Genomic DNA, 19480 nt, shown 5'->3' with positions numbered 1-19480 from the left:
CACATATTTTATTCGAACAGTGGTAAGTACTATGCAGACACCACCCAGGAGAGCATATTACCTGTACGCCTGACCCTTAGATGGTCCTAGATGATGAAGGACCCTGAGGAAGCCATGTGTTTACTCAAAAGGTAAATATGATTGGCATTAACCAGGTTGAGGATGTGGGGTGGGGACTGGTGGGAGCGGAGTCACCTCGGTGGTGAAAATGGCTGGGGAACCGAACAGACCAGCATTGCTGGGGGAGCCAGGACCTCTGGCACCGGTGTGCGCCCGGGGCCTGCACGAGAGACCCAGGCAGTGAAGGTTGTCAGGGCCGCAGAAAGCCCAAGGGGACAGGACACCCGTCTCGGTTGGGAGGTCTTGGGCAATCTGTGAGGATACAGTTTCCGAGGACCTAGAGGGAGGACCGAGGACTGTGAAGGCCAGCCCAGTAGGTGGTGGAGGACGGAGGGCTGTGATGTTAGCGACTACTTTGACGGATCTGCACCCGCCCCTCCCCCCACGCCCCCTGAGCTTAGGCCCAAGGACATTCATTTGCTGCCACAGCTTTGCTTTTCCGTTTGACTATCCTGGAAGAAGGCTGATGGCCCTTGGACGGTGAGGGGGGCAGCTTCAGCAGTGAAGTCCAGCTGTTCTGTCCAGTTTCTGTGAGGTGCTGCACACAGTAGGGGCCATGTGAACTGAGCAGAGCTGAACGCAAATAGGTGGGGCTAGTGTAGGGGCGCGCTCCGTGCTCTTGGAAGAGAACACATGACCTCCACGAAGGTCCCAGGCTGCCTCCCTAACGCGCCCGGTGGCCCGAAGGGCAGGGAGTCCTGAGGGAACCGTCGCGCCCCGGCTCCTGGAAGCCTTCAGCACTGCCCTAGGCCCTACAGGGCCACTTCCTTTGTGGCTGCACTTCTCGGAGGCCTTGGAAGCGCGGTCCTGTGCACCCCTGCCATCGGCTCTACCCAGAACGTCCCGCAGGCGTTCAACTGTGCGAGGAGGGGCCGGGGACACAGCAGACATCACAGAAGGCAGGCCCGGGACGAGAGCTAGGCTGAAAGAGAAGCCTCCTCAAGCAGACAAGCGGGGGAAGGGCGGACCACCGGGATCAGGGGCTTGCCGGTCAACGGGGCCGTGTCCTGGCGGAGGGGCGCCAGGGGGCGTGTCTGCCGGGACCGGGGGCGTGTCCGTCTACGGGGGCGTGTCCGCCAGGGCCGGGGGCGTGCCCGCCTACGGGGGCGGGTCCGGGGCCCGTCGCCCAGGGGAGGAGACGTGCAGGTCCTGGCGGCTGGGCGGAGTCCACTGCGAGGTCGCGGCTGGGGTCACGCTGCGGCACTGGCGGGGACGCGTAAGTGCTTGGGGGGCCCGGGTGAGGCGGGGGCCCTGGCCGAGGCCCAGTCGGAACCCCGGCTTGAGAGGGGGCCGGGGCCCGTCGGGACTGCGGGCTGGGGGAGGGGCCGGGGCCGCTCGGGACGGCGGGCTGGGGGGCGGCCGGGGCCCACTCGGGACGGCCGGCTGGGGGGAACCCTCGGGAAGGCGGGCTGGGGGGGGGGCGCTCAGAACGGCGGGCTGGGGGCCCCCTCGGGACGGCAGACACCTCGGGGGCGGAGTCGGCCGCCGGCCAGTCAGAGGTGGGCCTCAGGAGTTCTGTCCATTCTCTGGGAGACGCAGGGCCTGGCGCCGGATATTTCGGAGCTGAGCATTTGTGCACGGGAGTGTGTCGTCCTCTGGCTTGGGGCACGATGAAGCCTGCAGCCGCCCACAGCCTGCTCCTGCGCTCCCTGTGCCTGGCGCTGTGCTGCTTCGGCGGCGCGCGCGCGTCCTTGAGGAGGTGAGCCCGGGACCCCTGGGCGTGGGTGGGGCGGGTCTGAGCTTCCGCAGGGGCTGGAGGCCTGGGGTCGAGGTCGCGGCCAGGCAGGTGCTCTGACACCCTCCGACATTCTAGACGCGCACACTTGAGTTCGGTGCCGGTACAGCGTCGGGGATAGGGAGCTGGTTCCTCTTTTTAAACTGCTTATGCTGGCTCTGCATCCCCCTGCTTTCCCCTTCCACCTTTTCATTCAGTGTTGCTGCTGATCCGAGGTAAACAGGAGGTTTTGTGGAGGATTCTCGTTGCCCTTTTGTAGAGGAAACCAAATTTTGAGCACCAGATTTTAATTTTTTCTTCTATTTATTTTGGGTAATGATTTCGTATTTAATAAAGGTTTTCGTACTTACGTAGTAGGTAAGGGAAAAGGTGGGTTTTACTTTTTAATTAAGTGTCATTGCTGTTTTATCACCTACTTGAAAAGGTAACATTATATTTCAGCTTTCCCAGAAAGCTTATTTTCTGAAAAAGAGCTACTGTAATTAATGGATTTGTTTTTGCCATCAGGTTAAGAGTGTATCATTGGAGAAGTAGTATGGGGTTCTGGTTGAGTGCCAGCTGCTGGCTCATCCAGATGTGACCTTGGGGCTCCCTGTCTGGCTTTGCTCATCTGTAAAGCGGACGAAACAGCGCCTGTCTCCTCAGCGTTGATTCCAGGCAAGGCAGAATGTGCTTAGATAGAGCGACGCCTGGACTGTAGCAGTCAGTAAATGTCAGATAAAGACCTGACGTAATATGTGGCCCCTGCCCCCATAGTTCAGGCACTGATGTAGCTGGACAACCACGGTGAGCAAGGTGTGGTTTGGAGAAAACACAGCTGATTCAACCCTCCAGGACGTAAGGGTCAGCAGGTGGTTTCCCAGGCGCTGGCTGGGTTGACAACCTGGTGACTCTTCTCTCTTCTCTGCCTGATGGCCTCTCTCTTTACAGCACTTTCAGCCTCTGCACTGCTTCGGGGGGCTTCTCTATACCCCCGCTGCTCTTGCCAGGTTGGGCGTGGGCCTTGTGTTGTAGATGTTCTGAGTCTTGATAGATTTATGGTAAATAGCAACCTGGTACTCTCTGTCCCTGGCCGGAGCTTAATCCTGTAGCCTCAGTTTCCACCTAAACGAGGGTTTTGCACCCAGAAGAAAGCAGCTTCTGATATTTGTCCCAGCTCCAGTTCTCATGCTGCAGCTCATCTTTTTTTTTATACTGTGTGCTACTTACAACTAAGTTATCTCTAATGTGATTCTGTACTTGACTCAGCAGGACTCACCACTTTACAGAAGCCAGTGTGTGAGAACTTGCTCCTGTTTTACTTTTGAATTATTCCTTCTAAAATCTAATTTATCTTGAATTAAGTGTCTGTTTGAGTGATGTCCCTGTGTGGCTGCTGACATTTCCCATCTGTGGAGTGTTTTCGCCAGTTATCCTCCCTGCTTCGACCAGTTTGACGCATCTCCACTCCCCCTCCACTCTCCCCTCCTCTCCCCCTCCACTCCCCCTCCATTCCCCCTCACCTGGAGGTCCTAGAGCCAGGAGGTTTCAGGCCGTGTGGGTCATGGAGGGAACGGCCATGCTGCAGACCGAGTCTGAGGGAGCATCGTGTCTGAGGGAGCACTGGGAGGCCAAGCACCTGCACCTTCACACCAAGGGGTATAGAGCGCTGAGCAGCTCGTGCTAGTTCAGGTCGTGTTTTGTTGCCACGCGAACCACAAAAAAAATTCAGGTTTGAGGGCTTTATGGGTTTCGCAAATGCGGCTAAGGGATGACAATGCTTCTGTTTCTACACTCGTGACCAACCCTAGGAGGAAGGCACTCAGGGTTCCTTCCCCCCTCCCTCCCGGCCTCTGCCTCCCTTCAGTGAGGTCTTCCGGGGCTTTCTGGCCTGAAATTTCAGTTCCTGGCCGCACTGCTGACATGCCTTATATTCTTTGTCACTTGTCACTGTGGGGCACCACATGTGTTCTCTTAGCTACCATGGTCACCATCCCCCTCCCTGGGTCACGTGCTTCAAGTGGGTGGGGGCTTGTTTCCTCACTCAGGGCTGAGTCCCCGTCCCACCGTAGTGCCTGGCCCATGACAATCACTCAGTGTTTGTTGAATGCGTGATGGTGTGAATGGATGGATGAATTAGTTTTTCTTTAACTTTAAAACAGTTCTTGAAACCTAAGTTCCTTGTCTTTTAACAGCGGCAATCATGAGTGGAAAAAACTGATTATGGTTCACCACTGGCCTGTAACAGTGTGCAAGGTGAGTTTTTCTGCCTTGACTGGCCCTGTTCATCTGGTGAAGCCCCATGCAGGTTGGGTTTCTGTGCCCACGTTTCCTCGCGGGCCAGAGTGTCATTCGTTGCTGGATATCACTGACGCTCTGGGGCTGCTCTCTCTGGGTCGAGTTTCCTAAACTTCACACCTCGTTGTCTCTTTCTGCCTCTAGTGCTGTTGCTGTGCCCTGGCTAGAGTAGTGTTGGAGGGAGGGGAATGGAGTTGTGACCAGCTTTGAGTTTTGTTGGAGACCTAGCCCTCCCCCAGGCAGCGGGCATCGTAGGAGCCCTGGTTCCTGTGGGCAGGTCTGCATGTGGAAAGCTCCCGTCTTGGGTGACACCGGAAGATCTGCCTTCAGGGCATGGAACAAGGTCATTTGGTGGGCGAGGCCGTTCTGTGACAAAGTGTGGGTGTGTTTCTGTGCACTGACTGTAACTATGCATGGGAATGCATGCCAATCTTGAGCCTTCAGAAATAAGATTTAAAAAAAAACCTGCTAGTGAAGTGTCACTGTTAGGGAATTAGTTTCAGTCCGGGGTCCCCATGACAAGGCGTCCCGGTACTCTGGTCATGGTGTCATTCTGGGCAGCAGGGCTATGTTGGGGCTCACTCCTCACATGAGTGACATAGGTGTTACAGGGGCAGTGGCCGCTGTGTCTTTCTCCACGATCCTCGGTTCTCTACATGGGCCCTCAGGCACACGCCAGGGACTGACAGGTACTTGCTGATGATTTAATGAAAGCCGTCCCTGGGCCCCAATCGTCCCCTTAAAAGCTCGTCTGAGACACTGGACGTAGGGCCAGCAGAAGACCCCCCGCTCCGGCCGTGGGTCCTGTCCTTGTTCTTCACCATCCGGGCAGCTGTGGGAAGTGGGCCCCCTGCTTGGACTGTGCTTTCCTGAGGGATGAACCTGGGGTGTCCGGAGAGGTGAGGTATATACCCCCTGCTCTGATCCTGCACTTGTCGTCCTGCTCTTCTGCCCTCTTGGTCTGGCAGGTACCTTTCTCACCTCCTCGTACCAGTCTCCTAAACCAGAGCCTCCCTAATTGCCAGACCAACCTGGGGCAGAGCTGCCTCCCCAGAAAAGGTGATCCCGACAGGAATGGCTTGAAAATCTGCCTGCCTCTCACCAGACACCCACGCCTGCTTTTCATGGGCTTATTCCCTGCGGGAGCATCAGGCATGAGTTCTGGCTTACCTGGTCCCATAGCTGAAACATTTCTTGATAGTTGGTTGTTTTGGAAGAACTCCCAATTTAGCTAAACAATTTGGAGGTCCCTTAAGAGTATGCTACTGAGCTTTTATCTCTGTGAGTTTATCTTTATTGTCCCACCCTCACCTTGGCATTTTTCGCTCCAGAGCACTCACGTTTATATTCTGTAATGTTCACACTTACTGTGTCACTCACGCATCCGGACTTGGCCCCTGAACCAGCTCGTTTCATGGGGACTGTGAATCCTCAAACATTTATTTTTGGTTACACAGTAAGGAAATTAACAGGCAAATAAGGGTGTTTCCAGCAGATTGACTTAATTTGAGAACACATTAAAAAAAAAAGCAAAACTCAGTTTTTGAATGTGTTGTGTAATTGAGGATTGGGCCTCTCCTTGCAGATAGAGCGCCTGCCCCGTGCAGCTCCTCAGGGCCGTGCTGGAAGCCGCAGTAAATAGATAACGGGACGGTGATGTGCCTGTGTCTTTTCTCTGCAGGAGGTTGAGCACGACTGCAGAGACCCCCCGGATTACTGGACCATCCACGGATTATGGCAAGCCCCAGCGCCGGTCACGTTTAAACAGGGAAAATCTGGCTAACCCAAAAGTAGCTTGAGGCTGGTCCTAAGAGTTACACTGGTGATTTTTGTTAGGAATTTATTCACTAGACCAAATTCTTATTTAAAATATCTTCGCTGTTTGTAAATAACCTTAATTTTGTTGTGGTTTAGTTCTGTTTTGGTGGAACAGTGACGATTTGCCTCAGATATGCCTGTAGGGACTGTGGGGCCAGGCTGGGATCACTAAATGTAAGCCTCCCATTTTATCCTTCTTTGGGGGCAGTACGTAGATGCATGAAGATAAGTGAGCGCGTGTGCGCTGTACATACGTGTGCATACGTGTTCCGCGTGCCCACATTGTACGTGTGTCGCAGATACCCGAATTCATCTTCCGGGTATCCCCTGCATTTTTGTAGTTTCTTCTTTCCCTCTTTGTGTACGGACTTGTCATGTTGAACTGTGCACACGAGTCTGTCTGTCGTGCCCCTGTCCTGCTGCTCCCATGGGAGGAGGGGCGTTCTGGCCTCTGCGGGCATGTGCTTGTTCCTGAGGAATTGGGGTTCTGTGGGCAGCAAATTAAACTGGGGCTTGGGGCCCCGGCTCCAGCCCCTCGTTCGCCACAGACTCGTCAGTGACCCCGACATTGCAGTCTCTGGGAGCTTGGCTTTCTTAGGTCATGCTGATGTTCCTGCTGCTTCACTTGTAGCTGGAAGGACAGTGCACAGCTCTGCTCCCAACCCAGCGGGGAACTGCACTGGTTCTGGGGTGCTAGGTCAGCCTGTTGACACTGGAGACACGTCAGGGGTCTAGGAAGTAGATTTGGCGGCCTGGGAACTCAGCTGCATCTGAAGACTGGGAGTTGACACGTCCAGAATTAGACGTGGGGAAGTAGGGAGGGGATCCGTGCATGGGATTTTAAGAAACCGTACTAGCTGAGCCTGGGTCATTGGCAGGTGCGCTGTGAGCACCGTCTGTATGCTGAGTCATTGAGCCTCATCCTCCTGTAAAGAGAGGGAGAAGTGCCCTGCGGGTGGGGGTGGAGATTGGCTGGGGGTGGAGAATTCAGGACGGGGGCCTGACTCCCTAGCTCCCCCTACTGGCTCGTTTCATTTGCTTCCTGGGGAGAGAGTCCTGTTGCCTTACTCCTGGAAGGGTTCTTTGGTGGCCCTTACCTGAGCGTTCCTTGTTAAGTGACTCACATGGCCTTAGAGTGTCTCTGCCTTTGCTCCTTGTAGGCGTTAATGGAAGTGTTGCGTCCTGTCATTTGGAGCTCATCTCAACCAAGACTAATTTCTGTTGTTTTTCATTTTAATTTCAAGGCCCGATAAAGCAGAAGAATGTAATGGATCATGGCCCTTTAATTTAGAAGAGATTAAGGTATACAGTGTTCGTTATGTCGCTCCTGCACATACCGCACTCAGGTGTCTCCTCATAAGTGTACCCTCAGCGTCATGCTTTCAGATGAGGACTCACGATCGTATTTACCAGGATTCAACCCCTGCCACTTTTTCGGATTTATGGATCCCCAAAACAGTTCCACACATTAAATCCAAACTAAGCTTTCTCCCCCACCTGGGACCCACACCACTACAGGTGAACTGTATGAAGTGACAGCAGACGAAGGTGAAGCTGACCCCGACCATCCTCCGCCAGCCCACGTTAGTCCCCGGTCCCCTGTGCCTCCGGCCAGCATTTCTAGACCGCTCTGGCTCAGAGGACAGGCGCAGGGTACTATTCCTGTCCTTTCTGGCTGTGGACGGCTGGGTTTCCAGGTAGGGCCTGTGAGCAGGAAGGAAGGGGTAGGCCTTCCCAGCACAAAGGCCAGTGTTACTGCATATCCCAGGGAACGGCTTTTATGAGCACTGCTGGCAGATGTTCTCTTTTGAGACACTTCGCTGTGCATCAGTCATTTGTCTGGTAACAAGAACCTGGATTTATAGGGCAGGGTCTGCCAGGTCACTGGGCCTCCTGAAAACATGAGGTAGCATCAGGATTTGCTAGAATGGGGGTCCTTCCTGGGCTATGAATATATGGCCCCCAAAAGGACAAGGTAGGAAGTTCCAAACCCTTCACACGTTCTAGTCCACATGGCATTCTTTTCTCCTCTTTCCTTCCTGTGAGGACCTTCTCTGGCATGAGCCTGGAGGCCTGAGTCTGAGGACCATCTGTGAGAACTATTAGTGCACCCCAAAGCCTGGCAACGTCTCGTTCCTCAGACACACATCCCCCTTCCCAGACTCACTTTAGCTTGCCGAATACCGCAGGGCTGCTCCTGGTTCTAGAGTCTCGTGACCCGATGGTGGAATTGCAGATGACAGCGTGCTGAGTGCCTCCAGCATTCCCATCCGAGGGAGAAAGAGCCCCGGCTGCCATGTTTGCATGAGAGCTGGCATGGGGTACGGGCCAGGCCTGGAGAGCCCAGTGGGCAGAGGCCGTGGGAGTGGAGAGCAGGAGGGGATCCCAGAAGCCGAGTGAACAGGGCTCAGTGACTCCCTGGGAGAGAGGCTTCATGTGGGGCTCTGGATAGGGGCTTTGCTGGAGGTGTCCTTCCTGACATGGGGGTGCTGGCTGGGGACTGGGCTTTGGCAAGTATGTGGTTGACAGTCAGCTTTGGACGCGTTGGGTTTGACGTGCCCTGGAAATGTCCAGGTGGGGTACGTGTGTCTGTCACAGGAGCAGTCTGGGCTAGAGATGAACTTTGGGTGCAATCAGTGCATAGACAGTATGAAGCATACAGGTGGGAACACGGATGGGGTGGAGAAGCAGGAACAAGCCTGGAACAGAGATGGGGGGTCATGTGACGGAGTAGCCAGAGGAGGGGAGGGGAGGAGGCAAGACAGGAGAAGGGGGATTCAGGAAGGAGCGCTGACGGGGTTCCTAAAAGGAAGGTTGAAAATGCCCTTTCAGTTGAGCAGCCTGCCGGGCAAGGTGGGGATGTGGCCGCAAGCTACTCTTTGTTCAGAACACAGCTGGTTTACTTGTTCTGTCCCAGAAAGCCCAATTTAGCGTAGGTCCCCCACAAATGTGGCCTACTCCCCACTATGTGGGGCTGGTGGGAGCTGAAGCCCGAGTGTGGGAGGTGCAAGATGGGAGGACATGGAGACAGTGAGGCAGACCGCTTCCTGGGAAGTTTGGCCGTGAGAGTGTGAGGACAAGGTTTCTCAGGCAGGCGACACGAGGGGGGTCCAGTTGTTCAGTGACTGGCGGGTAGTGGGGGGAGTGGCAAATACGGGAAAGCGAGGTCGCCCAGAGTTTGTTTAGACACTGTTTTAACTGAACCTTGTTTCTGATCTAATGGGTTTGTAGAAACTGAAAAGTAAACCTGAACTCTGTTCAATTTAGGGCAACTATCTTCACAGCATAGGGGGGCCCAGCCCGCTCAGCCCGGATGAGCTCCTTTCTGGGGGAAGGAAAACCTGAGTTTTGTGGCGTGTGTTTTAATTAGTAGATGCTACTCTTTAGAGCAGTCTCAGAAACCTAACGCAGAAAAATTGAGTGGCAGGTGCAGAGTTCCCACGTATGTCCCCCGAACACACACACCGTGTCCCCTGTGGTTGAACCGTGTATTTGTGTGGCATGCTTGTCGCGGGATCGATACTTTGTCGCAGGCGGACACTGTGTGGTTCCCAGTAGGCTCGCTCTGTGTCAGAGGTGTATGGGTTTTGATAGATACGTAATGACATGCATCCCCGTTATACAATATAGCAGAGTTCGCTGCCCTAAAATCCCTTGTTCTCCACCTATCCTCTGCCCTCCTCCGGCCCCTGACACCACTGACCCTTCACTGTCTCCGTACTTTTGTCTTTTCTAGAGTAGCGCACATCGGGACTCACAGCCTTTTCAGATTGTCCTCTTGCACTCAGTGATGTGCATGGAAGGCTCTTCCGTGTCCTTTCCTGGCTTGATGGCTGGTTTCTCCTTAGAGCTAACATTCCCTTGTCTGGCCGGACCATCATGTGTTGACCCACTCCCCTCTGAGTGCTCCTGTTTTCCAATGCACTTTCATGATTAGTCAGATTTCACTTTTATATGTGTTTTAAGAAACACTTCATGCAGAACAAGGACAGAATCGTTTTACTCACCTGACTTACTGATTACAGAGGTCAGTTCTCTTAATGTATTGGTTTATCAGATTTGCCTTCTAGGTGTTGAGTTTTTTTTTTTTTTTTTTTTTTTTAATGCACAGGACCTTCTGCCCAAAATGAAGATGTACTGGCCTGATGTGATCCATCCGCTAAATCACAGCCATTTCTGGTGAGTGCAGGAGCCCCATAGCCTCAGGGGGGGACCGCACGGGGCTGGGGGCGTGGGGACAGACCACGGGGCTGCCCTTCTGAGCCACGGATGTGTGAATGATTTTTTATTTGGGGTGCCATTTTCAGGGCCTTTCTCTAATAGATAAAAAAAATGAGGGCAAGGGGCACCTGGGTGATTCAGTCAGTTAAGCAGCTGACTCTTGATTTCAGCTCAGGTCTTGATCTCAGGGTTGTGAGTTCGAGCCCATTGTTGGGCTCTGTGCTGGGCATGGAGCCTATTCGGAAAAGAAAAATGCAGGCAAGTGGAATTTATAGACTTGCTCTTAATCTGCTATTTCGTTCATCACTTGGTTTTAGATTCACCTCTCCTGAGGTTTCACTAAGCCAAATACATGCATATCTAAGGAGCAGTCGCTCCAACACAGGCGGGAGAGAATGTTTCTTAAAGGCTTTGTGCTGTTGTCACGAGATACATCAAGAAAGAAGAGGCGCTTCAGAAGATCTCGGTCCCATGCTACAACTTAGGGAGGACAGGGTGAGGTCCCACCTGCGGCTCTGCCCGCAGCCTGTTCCAGAAACGTCTTTAAGTGTAGCGAGAGCTGAGCCAAGAAGAAAAATGCTGTGTTTAACTCAAGATAGCTTTTTCAGTCATTGCTTTTGAAGAAGGTAAAAGTAACATCCCTTCTATTTACATTATATTAACCAAAAATAATTATTGTCTCTGCCTCACTCCAGTGTGGCAATTTATAATTCACATCGCAATTATTCAGATTTTGTCCAAAATGATTAATTCAATTTGGAAATACTTGTGTGTAGAATATTCAGGAAAAGAATGAAGTGTAGATGGAAGCTTTCTGAAACCATGGAACGGTGCTGAGCACCCCGGGGTCCCTGGTGCTCTGGCAGACACGTGTGGCAGGGACGTGGCTCTGGGGTCCACCCCCCCACCCCACCCCGCCCCCAGCTCTCTTCAACAGGAGCAGCACTCAGAGTCAGGGAGAGGAATGGCCTGGGTCCCCGGTGCGTGTTCTGCGCAGCCGCGTTCCAGACAAGGCTTACCCAGTACTTGACGGCGACTGAGCTGGAATGGGGGATGGGGAAGCAGGGAAACCCTCTGCAGCCCTTCACAGTGCATGTAACAGTGCCGAATCTGTGCAGAGTATGCCAAGTACGGTTTTCCCACTTGTTCCAGTGTTCCAGGACATAGTCAGTCACGTTGTTGGTGCCAGGTGACTTAACAATAAATCAGATACCCATAAAGAAGGTGGCCTGAGCTGGTCCTTGAATGTAATCCAGGTAGTGCGGGCAGAGCACACGTGTGTATTTGTGCTCTCGTAAAGGCAGAGTGATGCTTTTTCAGGTTGAATAGTAAGTGGAATATCTAAAAACTTTTGTTCTAAATGCAGAGATGAATATCCCACTCTCGTTAGTACTTATGCTCCTAGAGCCCGAGTACGGGGCAGCTGCTGTCACTGGCCCCCTCCCTGCGTGTGGCGTTGGGTCATGCTTCACTGTTGCCCAAATTCCCTTTGCTGTGTGAGTTTCTAGAGGGTCCCAGAGGCACTTCGGCCTGTCCACCTCGGCTTTGTCGTTGGAGGCCGGAGGTGGAGGAGGGCTCCTGTCTGAAAACTGTCCTCTTTCATCCCAAATAGGAATCAAGTTTGCACAGTACATGGTCTTGGTATTACTTCATGCTTGAGATAATTCTCTAAGATTAAATCTGTTCATAAAATTGGCCATATTGAAAAACGCCATGGACACAGCCCTCTGCAAAGTAGGATTTCTATTTGTTTTTTGATGCTTGTTTGAAAAAGAATGAGAGTTGGGTGAGGCTCAGTTTGGCGAGCAGCCTCACTGTGGAAGGTGTCCTGGGCCTTAACATCGCCTCTCATCCTGGACGGCAGCCCCCGGGTCTGCTCGTGGGCCCTGTTGGCGGGCGAGAGGGCCACATCATGGTCACTTCTGCCTGGTAACTGACCATTTCGTGTTAAATGAAAAATGTCCAGTTCCATAGGATGTGGGATTCAATGTTGGACGTATGCTAACAGTGTGCTAGTAGGTTCTGATCCTTAAGTTAAACTTGATCCAAACGTAATAAATACTCTCCCAGGAAGCACGAGTGGGAGAAGCATGGCACCTGTGCTGCCCAGGTAGACGCCCTCAACTCGCAGAAGAAATACTTCGGTGGAAGCCTGGATCTGTACCAGCAGCTGGAGCTTAACAGGTAGGGGCCCTCTGCGGCCTGGTCCTCCCAGGCAGCGGCACCGTCCTGGGGAATCCTAGCATCTCCCACCCAGCCTTCCAGATCAGTCTGGGCCGTGGTCACGTAGAGTAGCCTTGGAGGCGTAGGTCCCTCTCTGCGCTTGGACGCCATCGGACGGTGAGTTGGCCCGAGGAAACAAGGCTGGCCAGGGCATGCGTCTTCAGCCGGGACTTCTGATGGAAGTCTATCGCGTTAACGCGACAGGTTTGTAAAGACCGCGCGTCGCTCAGTGTTTGGATCTCTGCTCTAGTGCTTCTAGCACGAGCAGGAGGAGGTGGTGGGCAGGGGTCCTCAGAGCCTAGAAATCACCCAGGCCTCGTAAAGACCACCTCCAGATGGCCCTGCCGAGGGCCTGGGCCCCACCTGCTCATCAGGCCCGCCCGTGACCCGAGCTGGGGGCGAGGCTGGCTGTCCACTGAGCATTTCTGGTGACCAGGTGTGAGGAATTCTTGGTCTTCTTCATCTCAGTGGTCACATAATAAACCCGTGACCTTGCATTAAAAGACCAGGACGGGAAATTAGACAGTTTGCTTTAGTTAGAACAGTCAGAATCCTATCACGCGCCTTTGCTCTTCACCTGTGTTTAAGCTTGTGAATCACATGTGCTTGGCAGTCGCCTGAGCCCGCATGGGTTCTCTGCACGTGCGGGCTACTCCCCTGGCGTACAAAGGCATGGCCGCCCCCTTTTCCCTGGGATTGGGGTGGGGTGGGTGCAGTGCTGGCACAGGAGGGGCGAGCGCCTGTGGGGAGAACAAGATGGCCTGAACTGCGCCCTCTGAACGAGGCCTCAGAGCCATGTGTGCCTCGGATCCTGCGGCTGACGCTGGCCGGCTGTGCTATGTGTCCAGTTTCTAGTCTTTGGGTCTTACTTCCGTGCTGGACGATGCCAGAAGATGCCGGAGGGGTCACCTCAGGTTCCAATGCCCTCCCGCTCTCGGACCCGCAGGACTGAGGACTGCCACTCGGGGGGTACACAGGGCCATGCGGGCCTGCTCCCGCACGCCGGGCTTCTCTGCAGGCTCTCTTCGCAGAAGGAGCAAGACCTTTGGGAACATTTCCTCACCCCAGAAGTGTAGGCGACACCCAGTTCCGACGTCATGGTGAGAGGTAACCGGGAGAGTTTCCGCGGAGCACACGGGCGGAGCAGGATCCATCCGTGATCCCTCTGCAGAGAGGAGGCGGCCCCGAGTTTTCCTGATGCACGAGCCGCGCGGGGTCCGGCTTACTCCCCAGGCCTGGTTTGCTGAATTGGGTGGGGAAAGGACAAGGAATGGGGACTGCTGAAAAGCTTTTTATAAAACATCTAAATAATCCGTCCCTTCATCCAGCAACTATTTATTAAGTGCCTCCTGTTTACACTTTTTGAATCTCTGCAGCTTTACGTGTGTACACGCCTGTGCAGGATCCCCAGTCGTGGGGTCACTGCAGCATCAGAAAGGCCGTGGCCGTCGGGTGGGGGCGCCTGCTTATTCCCTCCTGCAGAAATCCTGCAGAAATGCGTGCTCAGGGCCTGCTGAGCACAGCGTGTGCTGAGGTGTAATGTCCGTTAGACTACGTGGGAATAGAGTTGTAGAGAAATCAGACTCTTACCCGGTTCCTCCAAGGAAAAGCTAAAATCTCAGTACTCGCAAAATCAGGAAGTCAAAACATAAAATCCTTTGTATTTTTCTCTATTATAAACCGTTACCACAGATTGTCTTTTTCTCAGAGGGAAGCCTGTCATATTATCATAAACCAGCAGTTTTATTCACTTTATCATATGAAGGTAGCAAACCTGAAAAAATGCAAAATATCGTGAACCGAAGATCTTGGATAACCCACACAGGCCAGGGAATTAATGCCAAACTAATCTTAATGCCGTAGAAAACAGTACAGATTAATCTGGGCTGAATGCCAGGCTTCCCCAAATATTTCTCTCTCTGCCTCACTTCCTTGGTGACCTGACTCTTCAGCAATGCTGCCCAGTAGAAATATAACGCAAACCACATATGTAGCTTAAAATTTCCTAGTACCTCATTGAAAAGAGCAAAAAGAAACCAATGAAATTGGTTTTATATTATTTAACCCAATATACCCAAAATATTACATCTTGAGATAAATATTTAAAAATTTGTGAATTTTGCATTTCTAGAGCCAGAGCCTTTGAAACCTGGTGTTTACGCAGCACAGTGTGAGGGCAGAAGCGGGCATGATTATTTCTAGGCTCCGAGGACCCTTGCCTACCACCTCCTCCTGCCTGGGCCAGGAGCGCTACCTCAGAGATCCAGACACTTGGTGGCGTGCAGTCTTTACAAAGTCTGTCTTGTTAACGCCATATATACTGTTGCCAGAAATCACGGCTAGAGGAGGCGTGCCCTGGTCAGTCGGGTTTTCCTCCGGCAGACTCCTCTGACGACGTCCATGTCCAGAGAGGCAGCCCGGGTCTCTGTCTGCTCCGGGTGGTCGTAGCCCGGATAACCCAGGGAGGCGCGATGGGGGCTCGAGTGTGGTTTTGGGACTATTAATCTGAGGCTTGCTTATGTTGTGCTCCGTGATTTAACAGGTACACTAGTCCTGCGGTATTTTGATAGGATAGCTGGTCAAAACCATATGCTTTAGGAAATGATTCAAGTCTGTGGGTGTTGAATATATTTAAGGATTTGACCAAGTGTGGTTTTCTAGGATAAGCCTGGAATCCAAAATCAGTTGCTAACTATCTTTTGAAATAGGCTTTGCAAATAGGTGGTAACGTGTGTGCCAGCTCCAGTGGGTACCGGCCGTCTGGCCACTGTTGGGAAGGGTCCAGGTGCTGGAGAGAGAACTCAGATCAGCAGTGTGCGTGCTGTGGGGGAGGGGTGGTCGGGGAAGCCCCAGCACCATTTATATGCTGTCCTTCCTCACGGATTTATTGCCCAAAGCAATAGAAAATAAGTGCTTTCTTTTAAGAGTGTCTTCATTTTTATTAGGAACTGTCATGTTCAAAAAGAACGAGAGGAAAGTGTACGTTATTATACAGCTGGTTTTTTTTTTTAATTTAAATTTTAGCATGCTCCAAAAACTGGGAATAAAGCCATCTATCAATTACTACCAGGTAAGTCTTGCTGTAGCTTCGTAATGTGTGTCTGCTCCCTGAGGACGCTTAGCGTCCACCCACGGTCACTGCGGCCCGAGTGCCACACGTGGGTTTAAAGTGACTCCAACAAGCCCCCTCCTGTTTGACTATTTTGTTTCCAAATGGATTATATTTAAGTCTTGTTTCCTGGTGCACATTGTGTGTGAACGGAAAGCTGCGTAAACTGATGATTTTTGAAGCCTAGATTCACAGTCCCTCCGTGAGAAGTGTGTTCCAGGCTCGCACAGGGCAGGGGAGTAGGCGATTTGAGAAGCACATTCCATTTTATAATATTTTGTTTGAAGAGGAAGCCTAAGATTCATTTTTGTTTTCGTGATAAAACTAGAGAAATTTAAACAGACCAGATCTTACTGTCTGGTAAGTGTATGCAAAAGATAATTGTTTTCCACCCAGGATAGCCTGTTTTTGTAAATGGAGTCTTACTGGCTCATGGCCAGGCCAGTTCCTTTACCATCCCCCACCATCACCTTCCGTGGGCAGGTGTCCCACCGGAAGACACCAAGTGACCCCCGGAGCCTGAGGTACTTCCTCTGGTCCTTTTCACAGTCAGCTTGCTGACTCCCGCTTTAGAGAACCTGATATGTTCTCGATATAGGCTGATTTAATCTCCTGAGATTAAAAAAAGATTTTAAGTTACCGATTTTAGCAGTCCCTGGTTTCCAGTCTCCTGACTGCACACGGAGCCGCCATTTAGGTCTCTTGACTGTGAAATCAGTCGGCATTTCTGTGCTATGTGGTCTGTGCTCCACTGTGCAGCCAGTTTCCTCTTGATCTGTTTTCCTCCCTGCAGCGAGAGTGGGGCGGGGTGGGAACAGTGACCCTGGGGACACAGTGTCCACTGCCCCGGGAGAGAGGGTTTACAGGGCCCCCTCGGTCCTCGGGGTTCACGTTCAAGCAGGTAGAGGAACCATGTTTTCGTTTTTGCCCAGAATGTGTCTATTTCCATGAGAGTAAAGGCACCAAGGACAACAGATGGTTTGAGCTCCCTGTTGGTGCTGCAGGTACCTTGTTAGGTTCAGAAGCAGCAAGATGTGAGCTCACACAGGAGTCCTGGCCGGGGGAGGTTGGTTTGCCTTAGTGCACACAGCAGCCAGGCTCTGGGTGTGGATAGAAGCGCAGGGCAGGGGCGAGAATGGAGATAGTGGGGCATTTGCGGGGCCGCTGTGGTCTGAACGTGGAGCCCAGGTGGGCGACAGCCTCTCCTCGGGGCGCCTCCAAGTCTTGTCTGCGAGCCCGTGTGCCCGGAGGCCTGCGCACTATGGTCAGCTGTGCGCGTCTGTGAGCGTGGAGCCGGAGCGTCCCGTGTGCGTGGGGCAGAGCCCTTACACCACCTCTGTCCAAGTATTTCTAATGCGTTTCTTTCATTTCAGATTTCAGATATTAAAGATGCCCTTGTCAGCATATACGGAGTCATACCTAAAGTCCAGTGTCTTCCACCAAAGCAGGTCAGATGTGCTGCGCTCTTTTTGTTGCTCTTTCTGTCTTTATCAAGAGGACAGGCTCAGTGTTTTCAGCGTCTGTGTGCTCACCACAGAGTTCCCAGGGGCAGAGATGTGTGTGTGCATGTGTGTGGGAGTGTGTGCGTACAGGCATATGCTGTGCGTGCTTTAAAATCTCAGATGGTTAAACACGGATTCGGAGGGGTACATGCACCCCTCTGTTTCCAGCAGCATCTACAATAGCCAATCCATGGAAGCAGCCCAGGTGTCCATCGACTGATGAATGGATGAAGATGTGGGCTATATATACACGATGGACTATGACTCAGCCATCAAAAAGAATGAAATCTTGCCATTTGCAGTGATATGGATGGAGCTAGAGAGTATAATGCTAAGCGAAATAAGTCAGAGAAAGACAAGTACCATATGCTTTCAGTCCTTTGTGGATTTTAAGAAACAAAACAAATAGAAAGACGGGTGGGGGGGAAGGGAGACGAGAGAAACCAGGAAACAGACCCTTGACTCTGTAGAGAACACATGCTGGTTACAGAGGGGAGGTGGGAGAGGGGAGAGGGAGACAGGGACTGGGACGAAGGAGGGCACTTGCTGTGATGAGCACCGGGTGATGCTTGGAAGTGAGGAATCACTATCTTGTACGCCTGACACTAATATAGCACTGTATGTTAACTATATTGGACTTTAAGAAAATTTCTACACACACATACACACGCACACACTCACACACTCACACTGTTCTTCGATGCCGTGCTCGAGTAGGGTTTGTTTTCTTGAGACTCGGCCCCAGCGGGAACACATCTGCTCTGGCAGGTGGAGTAGGAGCAGGAGGCAGGAGGCGGGTGTACGAAACATTCTAAGTTAGCGATTGTCTCGGGCTTTACATTGTCAGTCTTAGTCATTTTAGCCGTAGATACTTGTCTAGTTTATAGATGGACTATAATTTCTTTTGTCAGCTTTGATGGAGACTTGAGCAGTAGGGTACTTTTGACCCATTTATTCTACGGAACTTCTTCTCCCGATGCCGTGATGCATATACCGCGTGTGCAGGGGGGCACGTGTCTAAGGTGGCGGTGTCTGCTCATGCGGGGCCACCAGGCTGGCCCCGGGGACGTCTGGGTGGTGACGGGGCGGCGAGCTCTGCGGCCCCCTGCCGGTCGCTGCTGGAGAGAGGGGCTCGTTGCTGGTCCCTGGAGTCCCCCCTTGTCCCTTCAGGTTCTGAGACTTGATGACCCCAGAACAGGTGACCCTCTGAGACCTAGGTGCTCAGGCGCCTCTCATTTTCCGTGTTCAGGGTGAGGAGGTGCAGACGATCGGTCAGATCGAACTGTGCTTCACCAAGGAGCTGCAGCTACGGAACTGCACGGAGCCCGGGGAGCCCGGGGAGCCCAGGGGGGCCTGGGGCCCGGGGCTGGAGGTGTGCGAGGACGGCCCGGCCTTCTACCCCCCGCCACAGCAGACCGCTCACTGACGCCCACAGGCCACGGGATGTTGTTTTGAAAAGCCAGAGAGAGTCCCAACCCGCTGCTTGTCGGAAAGCGGCTGCCAGGTGACACGTTCATTTCCCAGTGTCTTTACTGGAAGGCTGCTGTGTTTAACGCTCCCCTTCGCGCCTGCGAGCTGACTCTGCGGTGCCTGTGACTCCGGGTTGGGTGTGGGTACACTGAGAGAAAGGTCTGCCGTGCCTCAGTAGAGGCTTTGTGGTTAGAATAAAGGAAACAGATTTTCTTCTTTCTCCTTAATGAAGCTCTCTGGGTCTTAGACACGGTGGGCACCCTTGGAGGTGGGCTCACGGTGAGCATTCAGAACAGCTCTTGCCTGTCCCTCTAAGTGGGCAGCTTTCTTGGCGTGGGGTCGCGCGGGGCCTGTTCTCAAGCCGGGATCAGGCCAGCAGCGGGTGGCCGTCTCCACCTCCTAGCTCACAGCGGGCTCACCCGCGTCCACTCGGTGTCCTGGCGCTGGCAGGTGAGATGCTCCGAGGGGCTGCAGGGGACATGTCAGCCGGCGTCCCCACCCAGTCAGGTGCTGCTGAAGATCCGCTCAGACCGCCTGGGTTCCTCTGTGTGAGGAGCTAGCCCAGCCACAGCTGTGTGGGGCCACTGGTGAGTCTGGACTCAGAAACGTGGTGACGCGGTGTAGCCCTGGAGACTGTGCCCCGTCCCCAGGGACCGCGCCCTTCCGTGTGCGCAGGGCGACACGGCTCCTCCCGCTGATGGGCAGGCCTCCCACCTGCTGCACAGCGGCTGCGTTTGTGAAGTGGACTGCCCGAGCTCTGTAAATCCCTCTTAACGTGATTTCTCCTTGGTCTCTGTCATTTTGAAATGTGTTTGGCTGTGGGGGTTAAAATAGAACCCATCTGTTTGTCTTAATCAGGTTGATACCGTCCAAGTTCTTTTATTTAATCAAACACTTGAAAATAGAATTGACTCTGTGCCAGGCCTTGTGTTAAGTACTTCGTAATCCTAAGAAAACCATATTTTCAAAATAACCCTGTCTTTCACAAAAAATCTATTGAATTGA

At 52.9% G+C, this 19480-nt stretch overlaps 1 protein-coding gene across 2 annotated transcripts; it reads left to right on the top strand.

The window, feature by feature from the left end:
• The first annotated feature begins 1202 nt into the window (after positions 1-1202).
• RNASET2 (ribonuclease T2) lies at positions 1203-18702 on the top strand. Of its 2 annotated transcripts, XM_040628049.1 has the most exons (10): positions 1204-1336; positions 1660-1819; positions 4030-4090; positions 5814-5869; positions 7195-7252; positions 10062-10129; positions 12242-12355; positions 15419-15464; positions 16877-16951; positions 18255-18702. In XM_040628049.1, the coding sequence occupies exons 2-10, from the start codon at positions 1731-1733 to the stop codon at positions 18429-18431; spliced, it is 744 nt and encodes a 247-aa protein (XP_040483983.1). In that variant the 5' UTR covers positions 1204-1336; positions 1660-1730; the 3' UTR covers positions 18432-18702. The 2 variants fall into 2 exon arrangements, with proteins under 2 accessions (XP_040483982.1, XP_040483983.1); XM_040628048.1 differs by lacking the exon at positions 15419-15464 and having other exon boundaries at positions 1203-1336.
• Positions 18703-19480: the final 778 nt, after the last annotated feature.

Source organism: Ursus maritimus, unplaced genomic scaffold, assembly GCF_017311325.1.
Source record: "Ursus maritimus isolate PB19 unplaced genomic scaffold, ASM1731132v1 scaffold_13, whole genome shotgun sequence".
NCBI classification, from domain to species: Eukaryota; Metazoa; Chordata; class Mammalia; order Carnivora; family Ursidae; genus Ursus; species Ursus maritimus.
This window is presented reverse-complemented; position numbering and strand designations above follow the sequence as displayed.

Bases quoted from the DNA above. Each gene is read 5' to 3' on its own strand.
- RNASET2 (XM_040628048.1), top strand. From the start codon at position 1,731: ATGAAGCCTGCAGCCGCCCACAGCCTGCTCCTGCGCTCCCTGTGCCTG. The intron at 1,820-4,029 runs GTGAGCCCGGGA...GTCTTTTAACAG, and splicing joins GCGCGCGCGTCCTTGAGGAG to CGGCAATCATGAGTGGAAAA. The intron at 12,356-16,876 runs GTAGGGGCCCTC...CTTTCATTTCAG, and splicing joins CAGCAGCTGGAGCTTAACAG to ATTTCAGATATTAAAGATGC.